We start from the raw sequence: 22,875 nt of genomic DNA, 5'->3' as shown, positions 1-22,875 counted from the left end.
CTTTTTAGAAATTAATTATAAAATATACAACATAAAGTAGAACAATTTTTATAAGAATGTAGAAAGATCTTTTAGCTTAATAAGACTCAATATTTTAAATATGATAACTGCAAGTTACATATGAAATGAATATTTTTTTTTACACCAAATTATATTTTTCCATTGAACTCCATTGTGGGTTTGTGGGAAATTACTGCATCTTTTGTTTAAAAAAGTTTTACCTCAAGTTGTAATTACAATTCATGAAGCATCTTTCTTAAGGGCTTAAATGTATTTTTTTAAAAAAAGAAACAAATAATACATTTATGTCATTGAAAAATCAAAACTATGTAAAAGCAAACACTGCCCCCATCCACCATATTCTATCTTTACCCTCATTGGGCACCATTTTATTCCATTCCTTTAACAGTCTAGTGATTTTTTGTTTTTGTTTTTTGCCAGTATAAGCAAATTGAGATACATGACTTATTTTGGTACTTTAATTTACTAATATATCCTAGAAATCTCTCCATATCATTACAGATCGATCTTCCTTCTTTTTTATAACTGCACACTCATCTATTTTATGGATATGCATAGTCCTTTAACACGTTAACTGCCATGTGGGTTGTATTTAACTCATGCTAGTTTTGAGCCTGGGGCCTCATGAAGCATATGTAATTCATGTCTCTTTACCTTGGGAACAGTGTGAACTATTTTTCAAGTTGCATATAACTCACACACAGTAAACGATAAAAAATAACAAATTTCTCATTAAGTGAGAAAGGATCGTTTTGTTTTCGAAGTATTTATTTTTATAATAAAACACCATGGTCCCAGGGAAAAAATTTTTTTTCTACTGTGGCAATGTGTTAACCCAGCTTCAGATCTCTATTCAGCTGTTTCCAAACATTTGCTTTTATAAACAATGCTGTAATAAATGAATCACCTTGCACAAATACATGTTTATCTGTAGATTAGATTTCCTGAAATGCAGTTGCTAGATTGAAAATGAAACTGTAACTTTGATATGATATTGTTAGAGAGTAGTTGTACCATTTTTGTAGTCCCAGTAGCAATGTATGAGTGCCTGCAATGAATTTTTGGATTTTTGCTATTTGGATAGTATAGTTTTAAATCTCCATATTTTCAGGTATTATTTACAGAGTAAAATTCACAAATCTTAGTTTGATGAATATTTATGTATTTACCTGTGTAACTACTATTCAAATCAAGATATAGAACATTTCTATTATCCTACGAAGTTCTTCCATTCCCCTTCCCAATATATATGTCCATGCTGCCACAACCCACCCAGAGGTAACCACTATTCTGATTTCTGTCACCATAGATTAGAATTGCTTGTTCTTGAACTTCACATAAGTACATTCCATATATACTTTTGTTTGGCTTCTTTCACTCAGGAATTTTTTTTTAGATTCATGTTATACTTTTTTCCATTGCTTCATAGTATTTTCATTTCAAAATTTTAAGGGGGTGCAAATGTTTTTGTTACCTGGATACCTTATAGCAGGCTTAAGTCGGGGCCAGAATAATGTTCATTGTACCCAATAGGTCAGTTTTTACCCCTCACTCCCTCGTTCTTGATTTCCAATGTCCTTTACATTTCTTTGTGCCCATGAGTGCCCATCATTTAGCTCCCAGTTATTAGAGAGTACATGCAGTGTGTTTTTCCATTCCTGAGTTACTTCACTTAGGATAATGGTCCCCAGTTACGTCCAAGTTGTCGCAGAACACATTATTTCATTCCTTTTTATAGCTGTGTAGTATTCCATGGTATATTCACTCATGAATTGGGCACATAGGTTGACCACACATCTTTGCAATTGTGAACTGTGCTGCAATAAACATTTGCATGCAGGTGTCTTTTTGATAAAATGACTTCTTTTCCTTTGGGTAGATACCCAGTAGTGGAACTGCTGGATCATATTTTAAGTCTACATTTATTTCTTTGAGGAATCTCCACACTTTTCCATAGAGGTTGTGCTAATTTGCAGTCTCACCAATAGTGTCTCTCTGCATCCATACTACCATCTATTGTTTTATGACTCCTTAATAATGACCATTCTGACAGAGGCAAGATACTATCTCATTGTGGTTTTAATTTGCATGCTTCATGGTATTTTATTTCATAAATGTATCACATTTTGTCTATTCTCTTATTTATGGATATTTAGATCATTTCTTGTTTGTAACTAATTTGAATAGAGCTGCCTATACATTTTTATACATCTTTTTTTTTTTTTTTTTGAGACAGAATCTCACTGTGTTGCCCGGGCTAGAGTGCTGTGGCGTCATCCTAGCTCATAGCAACCTCAAACTCTTGGGCTCAAGCGATCCTTCTGCCTCAGCCTCCCTGGTAGCTGGGACTACAGGCATGCGCCACCATGCCCGGCTAATTTTTTCTATATATTTTTAGTTGTCCAATTAATTTGTTTCTAATTTTAGTAGAGACGGGGTCTCGCTCTTGCTCAGGCTGGTTTCAAACTCCTGAGCTCAAACAATCCGCCTGCCTCGGCCTCCCAGAGAGCTAGGATTACAGGCGTGAGCCACCGCGCCTGGCCTATTTTATACATCTTTTTTTGGACCTATTATTCTCATATTCCTTGAGTATATTCCAAAAAATGGAATACTGGGTCATAGGGTAGCTAAATATACATTTAGCTTTATTAGAAACCACCAAATAATCTTTCAAAGTGGTTGAACTATGTTACATTCCTACTGGCAAGGTATGCAAGTTCCATTTACTACACATTCAACCGATGATGGTATTGTCAATTTCTTTAATTTTAGCCATTCAGATGGGTGTGTAATGATCTTATTGTGGCTTTAAATTTCATTTTCCTGATGATGTTGAGCACCATTTCACATGATTAGTCACTTGTATATCTTCCTTTGTAAAAAACTTGTTCGTCTTTTGCCCATATTTTTATTGAGTTGCTTTTCTTATTGATTGGTAGGTTTTTGTAAACAAATTTTCTTTAAATTTTGGATATGTATTCTTGGCAGATACATGTATCATGAATATTTTCTCTGGGGCTATGATAGAACTATGATGGAGGAGAAAGAAAGGAGTATAAGAGTTTGTGTATATAGGAATTACATCCTCATTTTTCTATAGAAGACAATATATAGCATTTTAAAAAGTCAAGAAAAGCACCACCTCACATGCATTAGCTGGCTCCTATCAAAATCAAAAAAATGAACAAGTGTTGACATGGATGTGCAGCACGTGGAACCCTTGCACACTGTTGATGGGAATGGTGCAGCTGCAAGTGGAAAACAGCATGGCAGTTCCTCAAAAAATTAAAACTAGAATTACCATATAGTCCAGTAATTCCACTGCTGGGTATATACCCAAAATAATAGAAAGCAGGGACTCTTTGGCATTTGTATGCCCATCTCTTTGTATGTCCATCTCTTTAAACTGCTATACTCATGTTTATAGCAGCATTATTCACAATAGGCAAATGGTTGAAGCAACCCAAGTGTCCATCAATGGATGAAGGGATAAACAAAACGTGGTTTATACATACAATGGAATTTCATTCAGCCTTGAAAGGGATGGAAATTTTGCTACAACATGCTACAACATGCATGAACCTGGAAGACATTAGGTTAAATGAAATAAGACAGTCACAAAAGTACAAATATGTGATTCCTACCTACAGTATGAGGTACCTAGAGTAGTCAGCCTCATAAAGAAACCAGAATGTTTTCCTAGGGCTGGGGGAAGGAGAAATGGGAGTTATTGTTTAATAGGTAACAGAGTGTGTTTTATAAAATGAAGAGTTCTATGGATGATTGGTGGTGATGTGGCAATGTGAATGTCCACAATGCTACTGAACTTTACACTTAAGATGGTAGCTTTTGTTACATGTATTTTAACACAATTAAAATTTTTTTAAAAATCAAGTAAGTGTGAACATATAATTTAGAAGCAGGGGACAAATAACAGAAGTAACAGGAATAGTTAACTTTGAGGAATGGCTATTAAGGGGGTGAATAGCGCAGGGTTGGCGCACAGTATTTTTTTATTACATACCTTCTAGAAGTATGACTTTTAAGTTATGCACATGTATACTTTGGAAAAAATACAAGGATATATATATATATAAATTGAAACATGGTTAGAAGAGCAAGTAGGTCTATGATGGGCTTCAAAACCAGGAATAACTGAAAGATCTGGCAACATTTGGTCTTTAGATTCTAAGGAAAAAGAGTTACCTTTGAATTCATTCAGTATATATGTATATAAACCTGCATTACTTAAATATGTGTGTATAATTTAGCAAGTAAACATTATGTGCCAGGCTTTCTCAAGTTAGACAATGAAGACAGCAATGAACATAACAGAAAAAGCCTCTGCTTTCAAGCTTACGTTCTAGTGGAAAGGGTAATACAAAAATGCTAATAAAAAAATGTAAATATGATACCAGATGGTGACATATCCTGTAGGGAAAAAAGCAGAAAAAGGATGACCAAGTGCAGGGGAGAAGAAAGGTATTGCTATTTTTTTTTTAAAAAGTAGAGTGGCCAGGAACGGCCTGACAAGGCCATATTTGAGCATAATGAAGACCTAAAGGAAGTGAAAGGATGTTTGAAAGCCTGACATAAAAACAGGAATTAGGCTTAGGCTATGACTTTAAGGAGCAACAATAGGGAATATTGACTTGAAGCAATAAGGAGACTAACAGTTACGTGTAGCTCCAATCTTGGCAAAGAGGGAGTTCCCTTTCATACAAATGTAATCTGAAGAGCCCATGAGGAAGAATGCCATTAAGAGAATAAAGGTGGCTACACTAGGATGCACACAGTGTGGTAAGCCTATGGGAAAGGGAAAGTTGCTGTCTTCAGCAAAGGTAACTGTAGAGGATGCAGGTGTTAAATCTTCAAGGACAAGTAGGCATTAGCTAGGAAACAGGAAAGGAAGGCTGGATAAGAGGATGGATCAGCATTAACCAAGGTGAAGGGTTTGGATTTTTGCTGTCACTTACTAAATGGATTTGGCCAAGTCAATTAAACCCTGTGCCTCCAGAATTAAATGTACACAGCTGGCATTCAATAAACAAATTAACCTATGGTTGGAGCCTAACAAAAAGTTTTATAGTTGCAAAAAGTGGATTATGTAGTTTGGGCCTCAAATGATCAGTGTTAGAATTAGAACTAAGGTATGAAGATGGTAGGCAGATAGATGGTCAGACATGAAAAAAGTTAAAAAGAATGTGTAGTCTTGATGATTAGTGAATGGAAAGAAAGTCTCTGATAATCTGAGATTCAATGGCCGGGCATTGGTTTATTCATTTACAGGAATTCAAGTTCGAACAGATTTGGGAGTATAGTAGGGATACACATACATACTTACTTGTAGATTTACATAAAAGCCTTGAATTGCTGAGATCAACCATGGAGAGTTTTGAGTACACAAAGATCATTAGGAAGTAGTAGTCTGAAAAATAAAGGACAGAGCAGACAGGGAAGCCAAGTGAGAAAATTTCAAGGCTGGAGGATAACAATCTAGCTTCCTGAGGTTGAACTGAAAAGCATCCATGTGTTTATGTGTTTAGTCATATAGAGATCATTGGTGACCTTTGCCACAGGAGTTTCAGAAGAAAGGCGAAAACATGGATTATATGGGCCTGAGAAATGACAGGGAAGTGAAAACTTGTTTCAGTGTTTGCTGTAAGTTTCCTCAACTTTCTTTTACCAGGCTAAGAAAGATTTCTCTTCCTGTTTTTTTTTTTTTAATTAGAATAAGGTGTTAGATATGTATTCAGTCAAGTAACCAATAGTTTTTTCTTTAATGAGGTTGATAATAGATTTCCTAATGTGGAACTATCCTTTCTCTCCAGATAAACCTTAACTTAACACTGCTAATCAGCTGCCTTGAGATTTGCTTTGTCTCACATTTTAGTATAATAGTATGCAGCTAGTCAACTAAAAGCCCTGGAGGTCACTTGCAGAATGTGAACATACAAGCAGCATATATACTTACTGTGTACCACAAATCTTGGATGCTGCCCAGTTCTTACGATACCAGGTCTTTTAACTTTGTTAAGCTATGTAATTATGAATGAGTCTATAATCATTCTCAATCTCTGTGTTCTTTTAGACTTGTTTGCTTTTTTCCCCTGTATTGCTATGATCATGTAATCATTATTTAAAGTAGACACTGATTATGAATGTATTGTGCATTCATTAATAGATTGAAATAAAGTGTTTACACTGGTAAAATTAGGGTGCTATACTGAAAATGGGCTGTGGTAGGTTTGATAAACTACGGAAGAATCCCATTTGAACTCAGTTTACAGGATTCTTGGCTTTTTTCACTTTAATGTCTCTAATAAGAATAACAACACACCCATCAGAACACCTTACCAAATTGTGACTACAAAATTTTATTTTAGGATTAAAAAGAATTCAGTTGTGGCCATTTCCTCCATCCTCCCGGATCCTGTCAATATTTGAAAATTATCAATGGCTCTCCCATACCTTAAATAATTTTATCCGGTTTAATCTAATGCTTAATTCTTCCAGGTCTCATTTTAACAAGCACTAGCTGAAATAATGAGTATTATGCATATATTTAAATAACTGAAAATATATCTGTAAAGAGAAAATAATTCTAAATTTTTTTCATATTAAGGTCCTTTATTACTATATACAATACAAATGCTTTCCTGAAAGTATATTCCTAACTTCTAAACCAATAATTTTCAATTTATTAAACTAGATTTTTACAGGAAGATTACGAGGGTATTGGATAGGCAAGAACTGCAAGGTTGTGCATACTTACAGAACTTCAGAGGAATACCCAAAGATAGTGTTATTTGAACGCATGCAAAAAAACAAAAAAGCAAGATACTGTAGCTTTTGGTGTTTTTTCAATGAAACAAATCTTAAATCCCCAAAGCCAAACGAACTGTTAAACCTCAATAATGTAAAAAATATCTAAATACCAGTATTCATTCATAAAGAAAGCAGCAGGTCTGAATTTGTAGTCTTGGATCAGAAAGTAAAGCCAAGGAAGATAAACTGGCCCATGGTGTACTTAGGTGATTTCCATTTTAAGATTGTCAGAAGAGTGGAGAACTGAAAAATGTACTTGAAACTTTGAAGTATGGCTATTTTTCAAGTTAAGGAACATAAATCTTTATAGTAATCTGTAATTCTGTTTTTCATATCAGTGTGGGAAATTCTCAGTATTTACATGACTAAACTACAGTTATGTCCCCCAAGATGCAATACTTGCAATTTGTGTACCCTAATTTCACATACATATTTTGTCTTTTCCTTTTCAGATAACCACATTTTAATATCAGCTTTGGTGGTTGCTAGCACAGTAATTTTGACAGTTTTGGGAGCAATCATTTGGTTCCTCTACAAAAGAAATTCTGATTCTGGTTTCACTACAGTTTTTTCAGCTGCACCCCAATCACCTTATAATGATGACTGTGTTTTGGTAGTTGCTGAAGAAAATGAATATGCTGTTCAACTTGACTAAATTTTTGGTAATCTCAGACGAAGACTTCAAATGCCTTGACAGAGATCCCAGGGTAATATCTGAATATAAAACTTGACACTGAAATTATAGCTTTTATGGTATTGCTAATTTCAGTGCTCACTGATTGACAAAAATTAATCCTAAAGTTCATTACACAAAAACAGGTTTTAGACAAGGAATGATTATTATGTGTAATTTAGTGGTTTTAACCACCTCAGCGAATTCAGAGCCTCTCTCGTGAATGAAGGAAAGCTTAAAGCCCAAGAAGTTTAAAGCAGATAAAAATAAAAACCCAGCCTACTTGTCTCACCTGCTCTTTCCCTTCCATTTAATTGAACCACTTTAGATGATGCCTTTATTAGCAAACATGGTATGGGGAATAAGCCTGATTTTTAAAATAGATCATATACGTTTAAATATCCTTAGTACTGGTTACCTTGGCAGATAATTCCTCTAGAATTTGTGTCTTTCTTTATGATTTAGAAGAAAATTTTACACCCCATATGCCACATAATTTTACAGTTTCATTACTTTCAGACACATTTTGGACCACAAACACTGATCGCAAATGATAGAAGTTTTAATAAAAGTTTCTAAATTTTTTGAAATAAAAAATTATAGCCGTGTCCAGGAAAGCATGGATAAAGCTGGCAACGAGGTTAGCACTTATGTTAACAGTGCCCCTTTAGGGATTTTTCTCCTGACACCATACCTTTTCCTGTAAGATATCTCACACTCGCCCAAGATTTATAAATTTTTTTCCTTCAATAAATAACATGAATACTGTAAGCAAAGAGTGAAGAAAAATGCTCAGTACAATTGCAGTGATGACAATTCATAGGTTTCATTACGCTGACTGTACATTTTAAGACAAAGGTGAAAATCATTTTGGGAGTAAAAAAATGAAAAAAGCTAAAACAAGTGATCTTCTTCAGCATCTATAGCTCAAAAACAATATTGGGAAAGATAAGAATGTACAGACTTCATATAAAAATACAGTGATGCATCACTTAATGATGGAGATACATTCTGAGAAATGCTCCCCTTAGGCGATTTTGTCAGGTAAACATCAGAGTGTACTTATACAAACCTAGATGGTTACAGCCTACTACACACCTAGGCTATATAGTATATAGCCTACTGCTCCTAGGCTACAAACCTGTATAGCATGTTACTATACCGAATACTATAAGCAATTTTAACATAATGATAAGTATTTGTGTATCTAAACAGAAAAGGTACAGTAAAAATATGGTATTAATCTTGTGGGACCACTCTCATGTATGAACCATGAATGACTGAAACATCATTATTTGGCCCATGACTGTATGTTGACTGTATCTAGGAACCTGAAAGCTTAAAGAAAGTAATCTCTCTCCCAAACCCACACCTCATCAATTATCTTATGAGGAACTGTTATGGGGAGATACACTATTTCTCTAGCCTGACTAATGGCAACAAAGTCCCACCTTGTGCCATTTGTGTTCACTGACCACCTTGAACCAAAAACACCCCGCATCACAATTAATGGCACTATTGTTAATGAGACATGAATAACTACAAAATGGTGACAGAAAACTATAGCGTGGCCATGTGGTACTAAAAGAGTGTTGAGTTCTGCTTTGTGAGATTTTGTGTAGTGATTAAGATATTACTGATAGGCTATTAATACTGTTAATAGTCAAGATTAGCTTGGAATTCCTTTCTGCTTTTCCTACCCAAATTCTACCACCCCTTTAAGAACTAAGACCAATCTTACCACTTCCCTAAAACTGTTTCAAATCTCTAGAACTACAATGTCCAATTAGCCACTGGCCACATGTGGCTATTTAAGTAAATTAAAATTAAACATAAAGTTCAGTTCCTCAATTATATTAGCCATATAGTCAAGTGCTCAAATCACATGTGGTTGGTGGACACCATGCTGGACAGTATACCTTACACAACATTTCCACTGCAAAAGTGTTATTATTAGACAGTGTTGCTCTTGAATCTCCTTTTCCACTCGACCCTCCCACACAACTAATTTTCCTGTGTACATTTTGACAATTTCTACCTATTGCACTTCCAAAATAGTTGTTTTAAACTGTGATTTAATTTTTAACGTTTGATTTCATTCTTCAACAGGTCTAGAGGCCCATGGTAATGAAGTGCTAAATTTTAATTTTCTTTATATATCAGAACATCTATAACAGGCCCTTTATTCACTGGTCAACAGATAATGGGATCTTCTATGCAGGCTTGTTTACTACATTCAGAATGTAGAAATTACTTTCTTCAACATCTTAGTTCTAGCTATTAATAACATAATTCTTCGCTTGGTAGCTATTTAGAGAGAGTAACATTTTCAACTACCTTTTTAAAATTTTTATTTTTCTCTGTAAAGATGGGGTCTTGCTATGTTGCCTACGTTAATCTCGAACTCCTTGGCTCAAGCAATCTTCCCACCTCCGCCTACTAAAGTGCTGGGATCATAGGGGTGAACCACTGCATCCAGCTCAACTATTTTTCTTAGGAATTTGCATTCTTTGTACTTAATGGTATATAGTCTCTTTACAGTTTGTTCAGTGTTTACAACTGATAACCAATGATAACTTTTTCTCTTATTCCCTCTTACTCCTTTAGTGTCACATTTACATGATAATCAAAAGCTAATTTGAGAATATTTAAATGCCGAGTGGTACTAAAGAACTGTAAGAATGCTATAAGGCCCAAGCCACTGTTATCACTGTCTTTTATCATTTAATGACAAAACTATATATAAATAAGTTCTATGCACACCAATGGAATGTTTTCTACCATTTAGTTAAAATTTTAACAGGAGACATTTGTCATACTGAATTTTATTAAAAGTATATAAATACGTCACATTCAGAACATCCCTAAGGACCCACAGAATATACTGAAACTGCATCCTTAAATTTTGTTATTTTTGCTTTAAGAAAGACAATCAATGCAAAGATAATAGGCAAGAGTTGAGCGAATGTTTTAGAAGCATTTATATTATTGTATGAAATGGGATTTAAAATTTTAATAAAATTCTTGGTTATAAGGTTTGAAGTCGTCTTTGAGCACCAGTTTAAAAGGAAACATTTCAAACTGTAAATCAATCAGTATGCACTTTATTTCACGCCAATGTTTTACATAAGACCAACAAACTGACTTTGTGTGGGCAAATTATTCATTCACATTTGAGAAATTACATGGTTTCTATTTAGGATCTGAAAAAGGAGTTTGTTGCCATAACATGAGACTTCAACCTGAAGCCAACGGAAGGTGTTTTAAAGTGTACCCGAAGGGTGCTGACGAAAGAAAAATACAGTGTTATGGAAGTATACACAACTCATGACCACAGTGTAGACCCATTCATGGTGAACAGACAATGTTAATCTGTTCTCCAAAGGTAGTGAAAAATATTAATAAGTCACCAAACAAATGCTCAGAATTACCAAGGAACAGTTAAAAACGACGGAGATCCAAACAGGTTGTTTATATCATATTTATCTATAAAGTGACAACACTAAAAAACACATTGAAAACCAGTGTTTTTAAACTTTGAATGTGGGATATAAAAATATTCCATTAACTTGGGCTTGCAATAATTGTTTTTTAACCAAATAGCATTTGACTGCCAATTTCTCATATAATTTACAGCTGTAATATTCCCAAAAGGAATATCTACATACCATGGCCTATCAAATATAATCTGCATTTTGCAAATCAATACAAAAACTTATCCATCATTTATATATTTTATATTTGTATACTTTTTTAAAATTAGTTTTATTGTAAGTGAATTTAGAATTCAAATTAAATTTGGAAACTTTATACAATGAACATTTTTCATAACCTTCTCCCCATTCTTTTATTTTTATTTTTAAACACTGGAGACAAATGATTATCAAAATGAGACTGCAACTTAAGGCATTTTAGAAAGAAAAATAATTAAGTGCCATTTGGCATTTTATTTCAAAAGCATATTTTGTCCCACTTTTCTCACTAAGCAAGAAGACTAAAACATGAACTTTTTTTTATAAATATGACTACAGTAATCAGAACACAAAAAAGTTGGTGGGCATTTCTTAGATATTTAAAACAAAGGTAATATTTTCCCACTCACCTAGAAGAAAAATACTTTTGATTACCAATTTATAAACATCAGATGTGCTGGCCATGTTAAAAGGTCCAGCAGTAGAATCTTAATTCAGCAACACTTCAGAATGAATATATATATACATGCATACATGTGTATGTATATATTCATTTTATATATAAGATAGTCGATGTATTTAATAGGCATTCCCCCACAAAATTAATCCATACTTAATTGCCAGTTTTAATAAACACTTGTTCACAGATCATCCATTTGTCTTATATGAAGTTAGGCAATATCAAATGTTCTGTTATGGTCTCCGTCTTCTTCAGAATCATCCTCCGAAGCTGTTGAAAGAAAACAGGATGATCAAGAATGATTTTAAAGGGGGTAAGAATGGGAGGTGTAAATATGAAGCCAGAACAGCAATGACTTGTAAAACAAAAATCCCAATTTAGTATACTGTTTGATCAAAATGATAAGTTGTCATGACAGGGTTAGGGTGGTTTGACCATGGGTGATGCCCATCCACAATGCCCCCGCCCCCGTATCTTTTTGTGATGTTACATAGTTTTTATAAAAATGAAAATGTTTAAAAATGTGGCTCAATAGCACCTTCTAAAATGTTTCCGAGATCAATCTGTGTTCATAGTAGCTAATGATATATACACTAGAGAAAAAGTGAATTTAAGGCAAGTGCTCTCACACACCTGAGTAGAATCTGGCTTATTACCGCTGCATGTTTGATGCATCCGATGAGAATGAAAAAAAATGTACATAGAATAATAGGTTATGGGTGTTCTTGCAATTTACATAAAGCTATGTCTATACAATGCCAAGATAAAGCTCTATTTAATATGTCAAAAAGCTTTATATAGACACAGCCTAAGTTAAGATAATTGGATTCAGTAAAAACCTATTGTTTTAATCCCATGTCTCCACACTGTCAGAAACTTATCACTTTTGAAACATGTCTGACCTCAGTTTATTGAAGAGTCATTAGTGGTTCAAGAGTTAATATAAAGGATCCTGAAATGTCTTTAGGAAGGATATAGTAAGTATAAAACTATGTATTTTGTGAACTACTTTGCAAGTGAAGGAAAATGATGAAACTCACAAATATCTAACTAGCACTCCCCCCCATTATCAAGGGCAGAAAGGTTTATGTACTCTTCTTGTATTAATACTGGACAATTTAAGAGCATCCTGCAAATGGAATAAACCTAGATCAAAGCACAAAAGAAGTATGCAATACTTATAGATAAAATCCTTATTTAATAAATAAAACCAAGCATATACCTAGCTCATGACTGATATAAACTCTATCATTAAGTTCTATGCTATATCATGGAGAAATATCACACTAAAAAATAACAGCCTTTATAGGGAACTTCTTATATTAATATTTTCCATTTGGTTAACTCCACAGGAGAGGAAAATTCAGTCAGAACTAATTTCAGAATATATTAATACTCTGGTACTTCGGGTTTAACTTGTAGCACTCACATCTTTCATGCTCACTGAGTTTGATATATTTCACCTCCATCTTATATTCCTCTCACAAATCAGAGACTGCTATTAAAGAAATTAAATTCTAAATTAGAATGTTAGTTTTTAAATAACAATAAATCTGGGGATAATGTACACTGAAACAAATTACTATCATCACATTGGATAAAGTATAAATTATAATTTTCAAAATAACAACCAAAAAAGAGACCTTTGTATTAGCCAACATAAGGGATCTGAACGAAGAAAGTATAAAGGAAAAAATTTTTACACCAAGTAAATTCCCACTGACTCCTTTATTTTCACAAGTACTAATTAAAACTGTGAAAATGTGTTGTCTTGTCTCAAATCCTTTTAAAACTTAAAACTAGTACAGACTTAACAAAAAAGATCTTAGACTACTGAAGGAATTAAAAGGTTCTCATGAGGACTAAGTCCTTAAATTTTACTTCAAAGGATGCTGAGCTTTCTCTAAAGGTAAAATGTTACGCACACTTCAGATACTCCAAATATTTTGAAGATGGGTATAGAAAGTAATCAATTGGAGAATATATATTTAAAAACACTTCAAAGGTGTACTGAAATGGGGAACTTGTTACTTTGGATGAAAAAGTAAAATAGGTAGGGGTTAAGTGGGGGTAATCTTAGATTCCCAAGAACTGCTCCAGAGCCACCAATACCTGTGCCTACCTGGTATGAAGTTATAGGACTTTGAGAAGAGGGCAGGCTATGCAGATGCCTGTAAAGATTTGGGCATTCAGTGCCTTCACATAGCAGCTCAGGCAGAAGTCCTAATTCTGGAACATCACCTTAAGAGACTGGAGCAGCTGGCAGAGCTGGCTGCCTATTAAAGGTCCTTGAGGACCTGAACAAGGAGCAAAAAACCCCCTTCACGTTCTGTTATAGACTCAGAATCAGGACTCTATTTCCCCTGTTATCCTGGAACCACATATAAGCCCAGGGAAAAACCTTTTATGAACTACCAAAGTTGAATAACAAGTAAAATTTCTTACCAAAAGAAAAAAATTCTAACAGATTAAGAAATGTGGTTTGATTAATACTTAAAATTTATGTCTTCTTTTGGATTACAAGTGCTAAAATCAAAGTGATCAAAAATAAACGTTTATTTAAAATCAAAGTAACATGCTGGTGGTTAAAATTACATCCCTCTATACCCTAAAGTAATTTATAATATATGCTTTTAAAAAACTGTCACTTGCCCATCCCATATTTTCCCAAATCAATCACTTTGGTATTATTAAGCTTTACAGGAAGCTGTAATTTGGTAGAAAAGAGTATATACTTAAGGTTTTGCTCTGTGGGTTTAATTTGCAAAAGTAAATTCAACAAATCTGGGGAGGGGAAATTCCACCTACTTTCGAGATCTTCCATATGTGCCTGAAGAGTTCTTGCAAGGTTAATAAACTAGAAACAATGCAGAAAGAAATACAGTAGTTTAAATGTTGCAAATGGATCTAAAGAGAGAGTCAGTATAGGAGATTCATTTCTATTTAAAAAGTCAAACATCATTTTAAACCTTTAAATAGGGGTCTTTCTCCCCCCACATCAAAAATTACAAGCTTAAGGGTATTATTTTTTAAATGTTTTATATAATCATTATTAATCATGTAGAAACCAGTTTCTTGAAATTGGAATAGATACAATAATTTCATCTAATGGTATTGTCTTCTTGTATAACACTTTAAAAAATTATGAAATGGAGGGAAGAAAAAACCAGAAAACCCTTGTAATTTGGACACAAATGAATTCAATGTTAATGGTAAACTAAAAAAAAAAAAAAAACTACTCCCGAGAATCACTATTTTCCTGCCTGAATTTGATAGTTTTAAAAATATACATTTAGTTCTATAATTTAAAAAGTCCTAAAAGTGACTTGCTATTAAGAAAGTCATCCAACACTTTGGAATGTTCCACTTTGGAACTTCTTAATATGAACATTTACAAACACATGAATTCAAAAGACCTTATATGCTTTATTCACTCTGAAGAGTTAAGACACCTTCTTAGAAATCATTTCACAGTATTAACTAAAGTTAGGGGCTTATGATTTCTAAAGTACTTAGAAACTTTGTTCAAATTCAAATGTTAATAATTTGTTCTCTTCTTTCAATGATAATAATCTGTCAACTGGCTCACTGGAATAATGTCCATATGATGATAAAATACAGAAAAATATTTTACTAATTTAGAAGAAGTATTATATACATTGAATTGCAGTTATTTGATAATTTTCAAAATAAAAACATTACACCTTAACATGAACTCTACTAAATCTTTATCAAAGTGAACATTTATATAAAAAATGGTTTGAAGGATGTATTTATGAACACATTTCAAAATATTAAGTGTTCAGAATGCTACAATAATGAAAGACATATATAGACCCTAGCCCCTGCTACACAAAATGGCCAAGGCAGCAGAGTATAAAATTCCCTCTGGTTACAGGGGCAAACAGCATCATTTACTTACAAATATCTGAATCTAACAAACAGCCAGCCTAAATATTGTATTATGGTTAATAGTGTACATAATAAACACCAACTAGTCCATATCGTAAATAGTTTGGGATATGGACACTTAAAATTTAGTATACTGGTAATCTTTTACAGAATAGTAACAAAAAAATTGAAGTTAATTTCCCATACTCTTTTGGCTTTTGGAGTTCAATTTCAGGTTTCTAAGTTATAATACTGAGGGTGTTTTCTTTTTCTAATTAAAAAGACCATTTTCCCTTGGTGTTTCCAATTCTGTCCCTATTTTTCACTGAAATATATTCCAATTACCTTCAAGAGCTAGAAAATTACTTCTCTAAAATAGCTTTATGAGAAAATCAGTCTGCTTGTTGTAGAAGGAAGACAGCAATTACCATTAAATCTACAATATCTTTATTTTTATGAGAAACATTTTAAAATAAGAGCACGCCAAAGGAAATAGGATGTGAACATATAAAACAATCTGCTTTCCAAGGCAAACACTTCCTGGTGTCACACCCTCCCTCTCCCCCACTTCAATATTACTTACTCGGACACGTGTGCTTGGTTCATTTGTATTTCCCATCATATCAGAAAAGCTTTGTTCGCACAAGTGCAATAACACAACTAGGTAGAGACCAGAGCTGATAAACTCATACTCAGCCTTCAATAGGGAAGCAAACAGGAGAAAAGGAAAAATAGGGAGAATGAAAAATTAGTAGAATCAAGATCAATATTCACAGTATATTGAAAAACTTGAGGAAATGTACTCACATGCAGTTCCTAGTAGGAGATACAATGAAAACAAGAAATAAAAGATTTCCCTGTCCTTCATAATTTCATAAAATTTTACTAATGCCATGTGATGAGTCCAAATAGGTATAAATATCCTTTTTATTCTCACATAGTCTTCCTTTATGTAATGATTAATATAAAAGTGGAAATTTTAAATCGATGAATGCTCTGGTTTTCTATAAAGCTCAAATGGTATTAACTTAAAACATACCATTTTATTTATAGCTAAACCAATATACTACCACACCTAAAATGTATTGTGATAGTTGAAGTTTTCTGTGTGTAATACAATGAACTTAAAGGTAACAGTAAATGATGACTAAAGGTAACAGAATAACTTGTATCATTCACAGAGAAAACCAAAAAAGAGACCTTTGTATTAGCCAACATAAGGGATCTGAACGAAGAAAGTATAAAGGAAAAAATTTTTACGCCAAGTAAATTCCCACTGACTCCTTTATTTTCACAAGTACTAATTAAAACTGTGAAAATGTGTTGTCTTGTCTCAAATCCTTTTAAAACTTAAAACTAGTACAGACTTAACAAAAAAGATCTTAGACTACTGAAGGAATTAAAAGGTTCTCATGAGGACTAAGTCCTTAAATTTTACTTCAAAGGATGCTGAGCTTTCTCTAAAGGTAAAATGTTACGCACACTTCAGATACTCCAAATATTTTGAAGATGGGTATAGAAAGTAATCAATTGGAGAATATATATTTAAAAACACTTCAAAGGTGTACTGAAATGGGGAACTTGTTACTTTGGATGAAAAAGTAAAATAGGTAGGGGTTAAGTGGGGGTAATCTTAGATTCCCAAGAACTGCTCCAGAGCCACCAATACCTGTGCCTACCTGGTATGAAGTTATAGGACTTTGAGAAGAGGGCAGGCTATGCAGATGCCTGTAAAGATTTGGGCATTCAGTGCCTTCACATAGCAGCTCAGGCAGAAGTCCTAATTCTGGAACATCACCTTAAGAGACTGGAGCAGCTGGCAGAGCTGGCTGCCTATTAAAGGTCCTTGAGGACCTGAACAAGGAGCAAAAAACCCCCTTCACGTTCTGTTATAGACTCAGAATCAGGACTCTATTTCCCCTGTTATCCTGGAACCACATATAAGCCCAGGGAAAAACCTTTTATGAACTACCAAAGTTGAATAACAAGTAAAATTTCTTACCAAAAGAAAAAAATTCTAACAGATTAAGAAATGTGGTTTGATTAATACTTAAGATTTATGTCTTCTTTTGGATTACAAGTGCTAAAATCAAAGTGATCAAAAATAAACGTTTATTTAAAATCAAAGTAACATGCTGGTGGTTAAAATTACATCCCTCTATACCCTAAAGTAATTTATAATATATGCTTTTAAAAAACTGTCACTTGCCCATCCCATATTTTCCCAAATCAATCACTTTGGTATTATTAAGCTTTACAGGAAGCTGTAATTTGGTAGAAAAGAGTATATACTTAAGGTTTTGCTCTGTGGGTTTAATTTGCAAAAGTAAATTCAACAAATCTGGGGAGGGGAAATTCCACCTACTTTCGAGATCTTCCATATGTGCCTGAAGAGTTCTTGCAAGGTTAATAAACTAGAAACAATGCAGAAAGAAATACAGTAGTTTAAATGTTGCAAATGGATCTAAAGAGAGAGTCAGTATAGGAGATTCATTTCTATTTAAAAAGTCAAACATCATTTTAAACCTTTAAATAGGGGTCTTTCTCCCCCCACATCAAAAATTACAAGCTTAAGGGTATTATTTTTTAAATGTTTTATATAATCATTATTAATCAAGTAGAAACCAGTTTCTTGAAATTGGAATAGATACAATAATTTCATCTAATGGTATTGTCTTCTTGTATAACACTTTAAAAAATTATGAAATGGAGGGAAGAAAAAACCAGAAAACCCTTGTAATTTGGACACAAATGAATTCAATGTTAATGGTAAACTAAAAAAAAAAAAAAAAAAAAAAACAAAAAAACCAATACTTGGCTCTCTACAAAGACTGCTTGGGGATTTAATTTCCTTGCTGAAAGTGATTTTCCTTTTAAACAACTAGCTCATTAGAGACTAAAACATAATTGGTATTAGAGTAGCAGCAGTGCTACATCAACTGCTTAATGTTTCATTTTTTAGATCAGGGATTCTTAACCCGATCTAAGCAATTAGCTTCAAGGGATATGGAAATCCCTTAAATTATACACAGAATTTGTGTCTGTATTTTAAGAAGTGTACACAGTTTTAATCAGATTTTCAAAGAGTATCCATTATTACCACATTTTAAAAATAAAAGCTGTTCACAAAAGATCACATGTTGTATAATTCCATTTATATGAAATACCCAGAATAGGTAAATTCATAAAACAGAACATAGATTGGTGGGTGCCAGGCACTGGGAAAAGGATGAAATGGAGGACAACTACTTAAAGGGTACAGGGATTTTTTTTGGAGTGATGAAAATGTTTTGGAACTGCAAAGAGATGGTAGTTGCACAAAATAGTGAATGTAATTACCACCACTGAATTCTTCACTTTAAAATGTTTTCCATGTTTTGTGAACCTCACTCAGTATTTCAAAAGGCCGGGGGGGGGGGGGGGGGGGGGGGGGGGGGGGAGTCAATTACCCCTTTATTTAAAATGTGGTTTTCAAGTACTTCATGCATTTCCTTGTCATCATATCTCTTTTTATAATAAATATGCTAATCACACCGTAATAGTTTGACTCTAGAGTCATTCTTGTAATCTCCTTAACTATCTTCCCTACCTACCCCAAATTTTCCTTCAGTGGGGAAAATATTGAGCTCTTCATTCTAACTGTATCATTTAAGCATCTCAAAAATTTTAACTCTGGGGAAATAAGGTTGGCATGCCTACTTTGGGATGACTTTCCTAATTATTTTCAGGTTTATTTAGGAAACATGACAAATTTTATCTGAATAAATTAAAAACCTGTGACTTTTCTTTCACTTACAAAAAGAAAAAAATAAAGAAAAATTATGAAATGATAACACCTAATGCAGTAACAGAAAATTATGTTAAGAATATTATTACTAGTATTATTTTAATGCAGAGTTTCTGACCATGATTTAATCTTTTCTTCAAGAGCTGTCCTTTAAGCACAGAATAGACACTTACCAAATTAGGCAAAATATACTAACTTGTTCATTTGCATGAGCTCTATGTAGTTCATGAATATCAAAATCCTCCAGGTTAAGCTGCAACTTCTCTTTACAGAGTTCACAGGTGGTTACAGCCTCTAATGAAGAACCTGATAAAAATTAAATTATAATAAAGCTTACTTTTATAATGCCTTCACGAAACATTTTTCCTCACAAGTTTTAAGCTTAAAAGAAAAAAATCTTAAAGGGAAGGAGAAGAAAATATTACATTACTGCAGTAAACCAGTAATGTCCCCTAAAATAAGAATCCATAATATTCAATGTGCATGTCAGATCCTGCCCTATGGTATTTAAGCCTCCACCCATTATTTAGATATCACTGCTGTTTTTTCCTCCCAGATACTCATACATCCTTGATCCTCAAAAGCTGACAGAGGCAATGGAATGTTATCTGTACTTCCTATTTCCTCCTTAAGTACCCTGGCATCATGCCATGAAAACAACAGTTTAATGATTTAACATCTCAAACAACTAGTTACATATCTAGGCTAGTACCTTTGATGTGAATATGTATATATATATAAGACCTATTGGAATTCAAGGAATGTGCCTACCCTACTGCATAGGAGGGGGAAAAAGGAAGCCATCATTGTCCAAATAAAAACAGCTCCTCTCAGCCACAAAAAGAGTTACGTTCTGACACATGCTGTAACACGGATGAACCTTGAAAACACTATGCTTAAAGTGAAATAAGGCAGATACAAAAGGACAAGTATTTCATGATTCTACTTACTATGAAATATTTGGAATAGGTAAATTCAGAGAGACAGAAAGTAGATTGGAAGTTACCAGGACTGGAGGGAGGAGAGAGTGAGGAGTTACTGCTTAATGGGTACAGAGTTCTGTCTGGGATGATGAGAAAGTTTGGGAAATAAATAGTGGTGATAATTGCACAACACTCTAAGTGCACTAAATGTTACTGAATTGTATACTTAAAAATGGTCACAATGGCAAATTTTATGTAACATCTATTTTACCATACTTTTTTTTTTTTTAAAGAAAAAGACCTCCTGTTCCATATGCATTTAACATTCGATTACTCTTAAGCTTTTGGCTCCAACTTAGTAGTTAGCAGCCTTGTCTAATTAAACATGTAGCTTCCCCCCCTTTCTTGTGTTCATTTTTAGATAAGGCATCAAATTGAAAAATGTCTTAAAAAGATTAGAGGAAGTTATATAAGAGTAGAGGTTTAAATTCAGAAGTTTAGTCCAATTGTTGTTCTTCATTTTGGTAACAGTTAATACTTCTGAGCCCTTACTAAGGATCAAGACCTACGGTAAGCACTTTATGTGTAATCTCTCATCTAATCCTTATATCATCTCAGGGCAGTGTATTATAATACCCCAATCTTTCACTTAAGCCTTGTTGACACTCCAGGGCAGTGCTTGTGAGTTAACATAACACCACCCACAGCTGAGAGAAGAGGTTGCTATAGGTAAGATGGCTTGACTCAGAGCCTTGGGCTCAGGCTATCCTAGAATAAAGACAGTGCTTCACCCCCTTATGTCCAAGGTGGGCCTCTGCTCTCCCGTTGACTACCACATTACAGGGAACCGCAGGAAAAAAGTTTCCCAGCAGCCCCATAAATTCCAACTTGAACAGGTTACCCAACTCCTCCAACAGATTAAGAAAATTAAAATCAGTGCCAACATATTTGCCTGTATGTCACCAAGCTGTCAGACCTTTAATCTCAAACAATTATGTACATTTATTAATCTAATTTCCCATCGTTTTTTTTACCCTCCTAACCGCTGCCACTGTGCCCTCTGCTACTCATTAACATCAGTAAATTCCTCTAATAACTATCTTTTTTGTGAATGATCTCTTTGCCTTCATGCCTGAACAACAGTGCTCCCTGACTAATACCTGTATTTATTAATACTCTTCTATAGTAATTTTTTTCCCCACAGCCCCTTGGAACTCAGGACCAAGAAGCAAAAGTATTTTGACACCCCCTTCTCCCCATCTAACAAACGCATTGCTGTTTTCAAATCTTAATTCCCCTCTCATTCGTTAATGACTTTAGTACCTGGCTTTCTGTCTTCACCGACTTACTTTTTGGTCATTTCTTTTTTTTTTTTTGAGACAGGGTTTTTGTTCTGCTGTCCAGGGTAGAGCACAGTGGTGTCATTATAGCTCATTGCCCCCTTGAATTCTTGGGCTTAAGAGATCGCCCTGCCTCAGCCTTCTAAGTAGCTAGGACCACAAGTATGCACCACCTCACTGGGACCTCCACTATTTTTTTTTATTCTTTTGTAGAGACGGTGGTCTCGCTATATTTCAGGCTGGTCTCGAAGTCCTGGCCTCCACTGATCCTCCCACCTCAGCATCCCATAAAGTGCTAGGATTAAAGGCATGAGCCACCACACCTGGCCCACTTTTTGGTAATTTCAACTTCCACATATACCATTCACTTTGAATTCTTACTTTCTCAACATCCTTGCTTCCAATATTACTTTTCCCCTACTCAGCCATCCACTCTAAGGTCATACCATTGACCTTGCCACTAAAATTTACCACACTAACCCTAAATCTATACTTTAAGTATCCTCTCCTCTTGTATACCTACAATTTCTTTCTTTTCTTCCTGTAGAAATGGAATCTCACTGTGTTGCTCAGGAAGGTCTCAAATTCCTGGACTCAACCAATCATTCAGCCTCAGCCTCAGCCTCAGCCTCCCAAGTAACTGGGATTACAAGTGCGTGCCACTGCGCCTGGCCCTATATACCTACAACATCTTATCATTCCAGCTTACTCTGGCAATTCTCTTCAATGTCAATTAGACTCAAAGACATTGACTCTACCACTTTTTCTCACTATCCACTTTCTAATGTCCTTACTTACGTTCTGATCTTAATTCCCACTATCACCACAATTATGTCCTTATACATACCCTTAATTTCTTCATCATATTTGTCTGGCAAAGGACCCAACATCATTGAACTCTAATCTATGTCTGTATCTAAGCATTTGAAAATTGCTTTGTAAGAAATGTAGTATGTGTCTCACTTTAAAAATCACTTTTATAAATACTAAACTGCCTAGAAATCCTACTATACATCCTTAGAATGCTATTTTACCCACACTTCAAAACCTCCTAACCTGTCCCCTAATCAGCTAATGACCTTAACTCTCTAAGAAGACAGAAGCAATTATATAGAAAGTCATGCATCTTCCCACCAAAGCAACAAACTGACCAATACTCATATCTACACTAGCCTTCTGGAGATAAAATATCCTTTTTTTTTTTTTTTTTTTTGAGACAGAGTCTCACTGTGTTGCCCAGGCTAGAATGCCGTGGCGTCA

General features: G+C 34.2%; 2 protein-coding genes across 3 annotated transcripts in view; one reads left to right on the top strand and one right to left on the bottom strand.

Moving 5' to 3' along the window:
* The window catches only part of LOC105819537 (lymphocyte antigen 75), a 145,098-nt gene extending 136,547 nt beyond the window's left edge, over positions 1-8,551 (top strand). The window contains 3 exon segments of the mRNA XM_012655813.1: positions 3,010-3,082; positions 5,601-5,682; positions 7,302-8,551. Of these exon segments, the coding sequence (XP_012511267.1) occupies positions 3,010-3,082; positions 5,601-5,682; positions 7,302-7,504 (358 nt within the window). The 3' untranslated portion in view covers positions 7,505-8,551.
* Positions 8,552-10,607: 2,056 nt separating this feature from the next.
* The window catches only part of MARCH7 (membrane-associated ring finger (C3HC4) 7, E3 ubiquitin protein ligase), a 49,298-nt gene continuing 37,030 nt past the window's right edge, over positions 10,608-22,875 (bottom strand). Inside the window, exons 7-10 of one of the 2 annotated variants that reach the window (XM_012655838.1) lie at positions 19,549-19,658; positions 16,149-16,262; positions 14,483-14,531; positions 10,608-11,944 (exon numbers count right to left, since the gene is read on the bottom strand). In XM_012655838.1, coding sequence (XP_012511292.1) covers positions 11,886-11,944; positions 14,483-14,531; positions 16,149-16,262; positions 19,549-19,658 — 332 coding nt within the window. In that variant the 3' untranslated portion in view covers positions 10,608-11,885. Of the gene's footprint in view, positions 11,945-14,482; positions 14,532-15,985; positions 16,263-19,548; positions 19,659-22,875 lie in introns of those variants that run through there. The other variant, XM_012655837.1, reaches the window with a different exon arrangement.

The sequence above is a fragment of the Propithecus coquereli genome, unplaced genomic scaffold (assembly GCF_000956105.1).
Source record: "Propithecus coquereli isolate 6110/MARCELLA unplaced genomic scaffold, Pcoq_1.0 Scaffold49, whole genome shotgun sequence".
NCBI lineage: Eukaryota > Metazoa > Chordata > Mammalia > Primates > Indriidae > Propithecus > Propithecus coquereli.
This window is presented reverse-complemented; position numbering and strand designations above follow the sequence as displayed.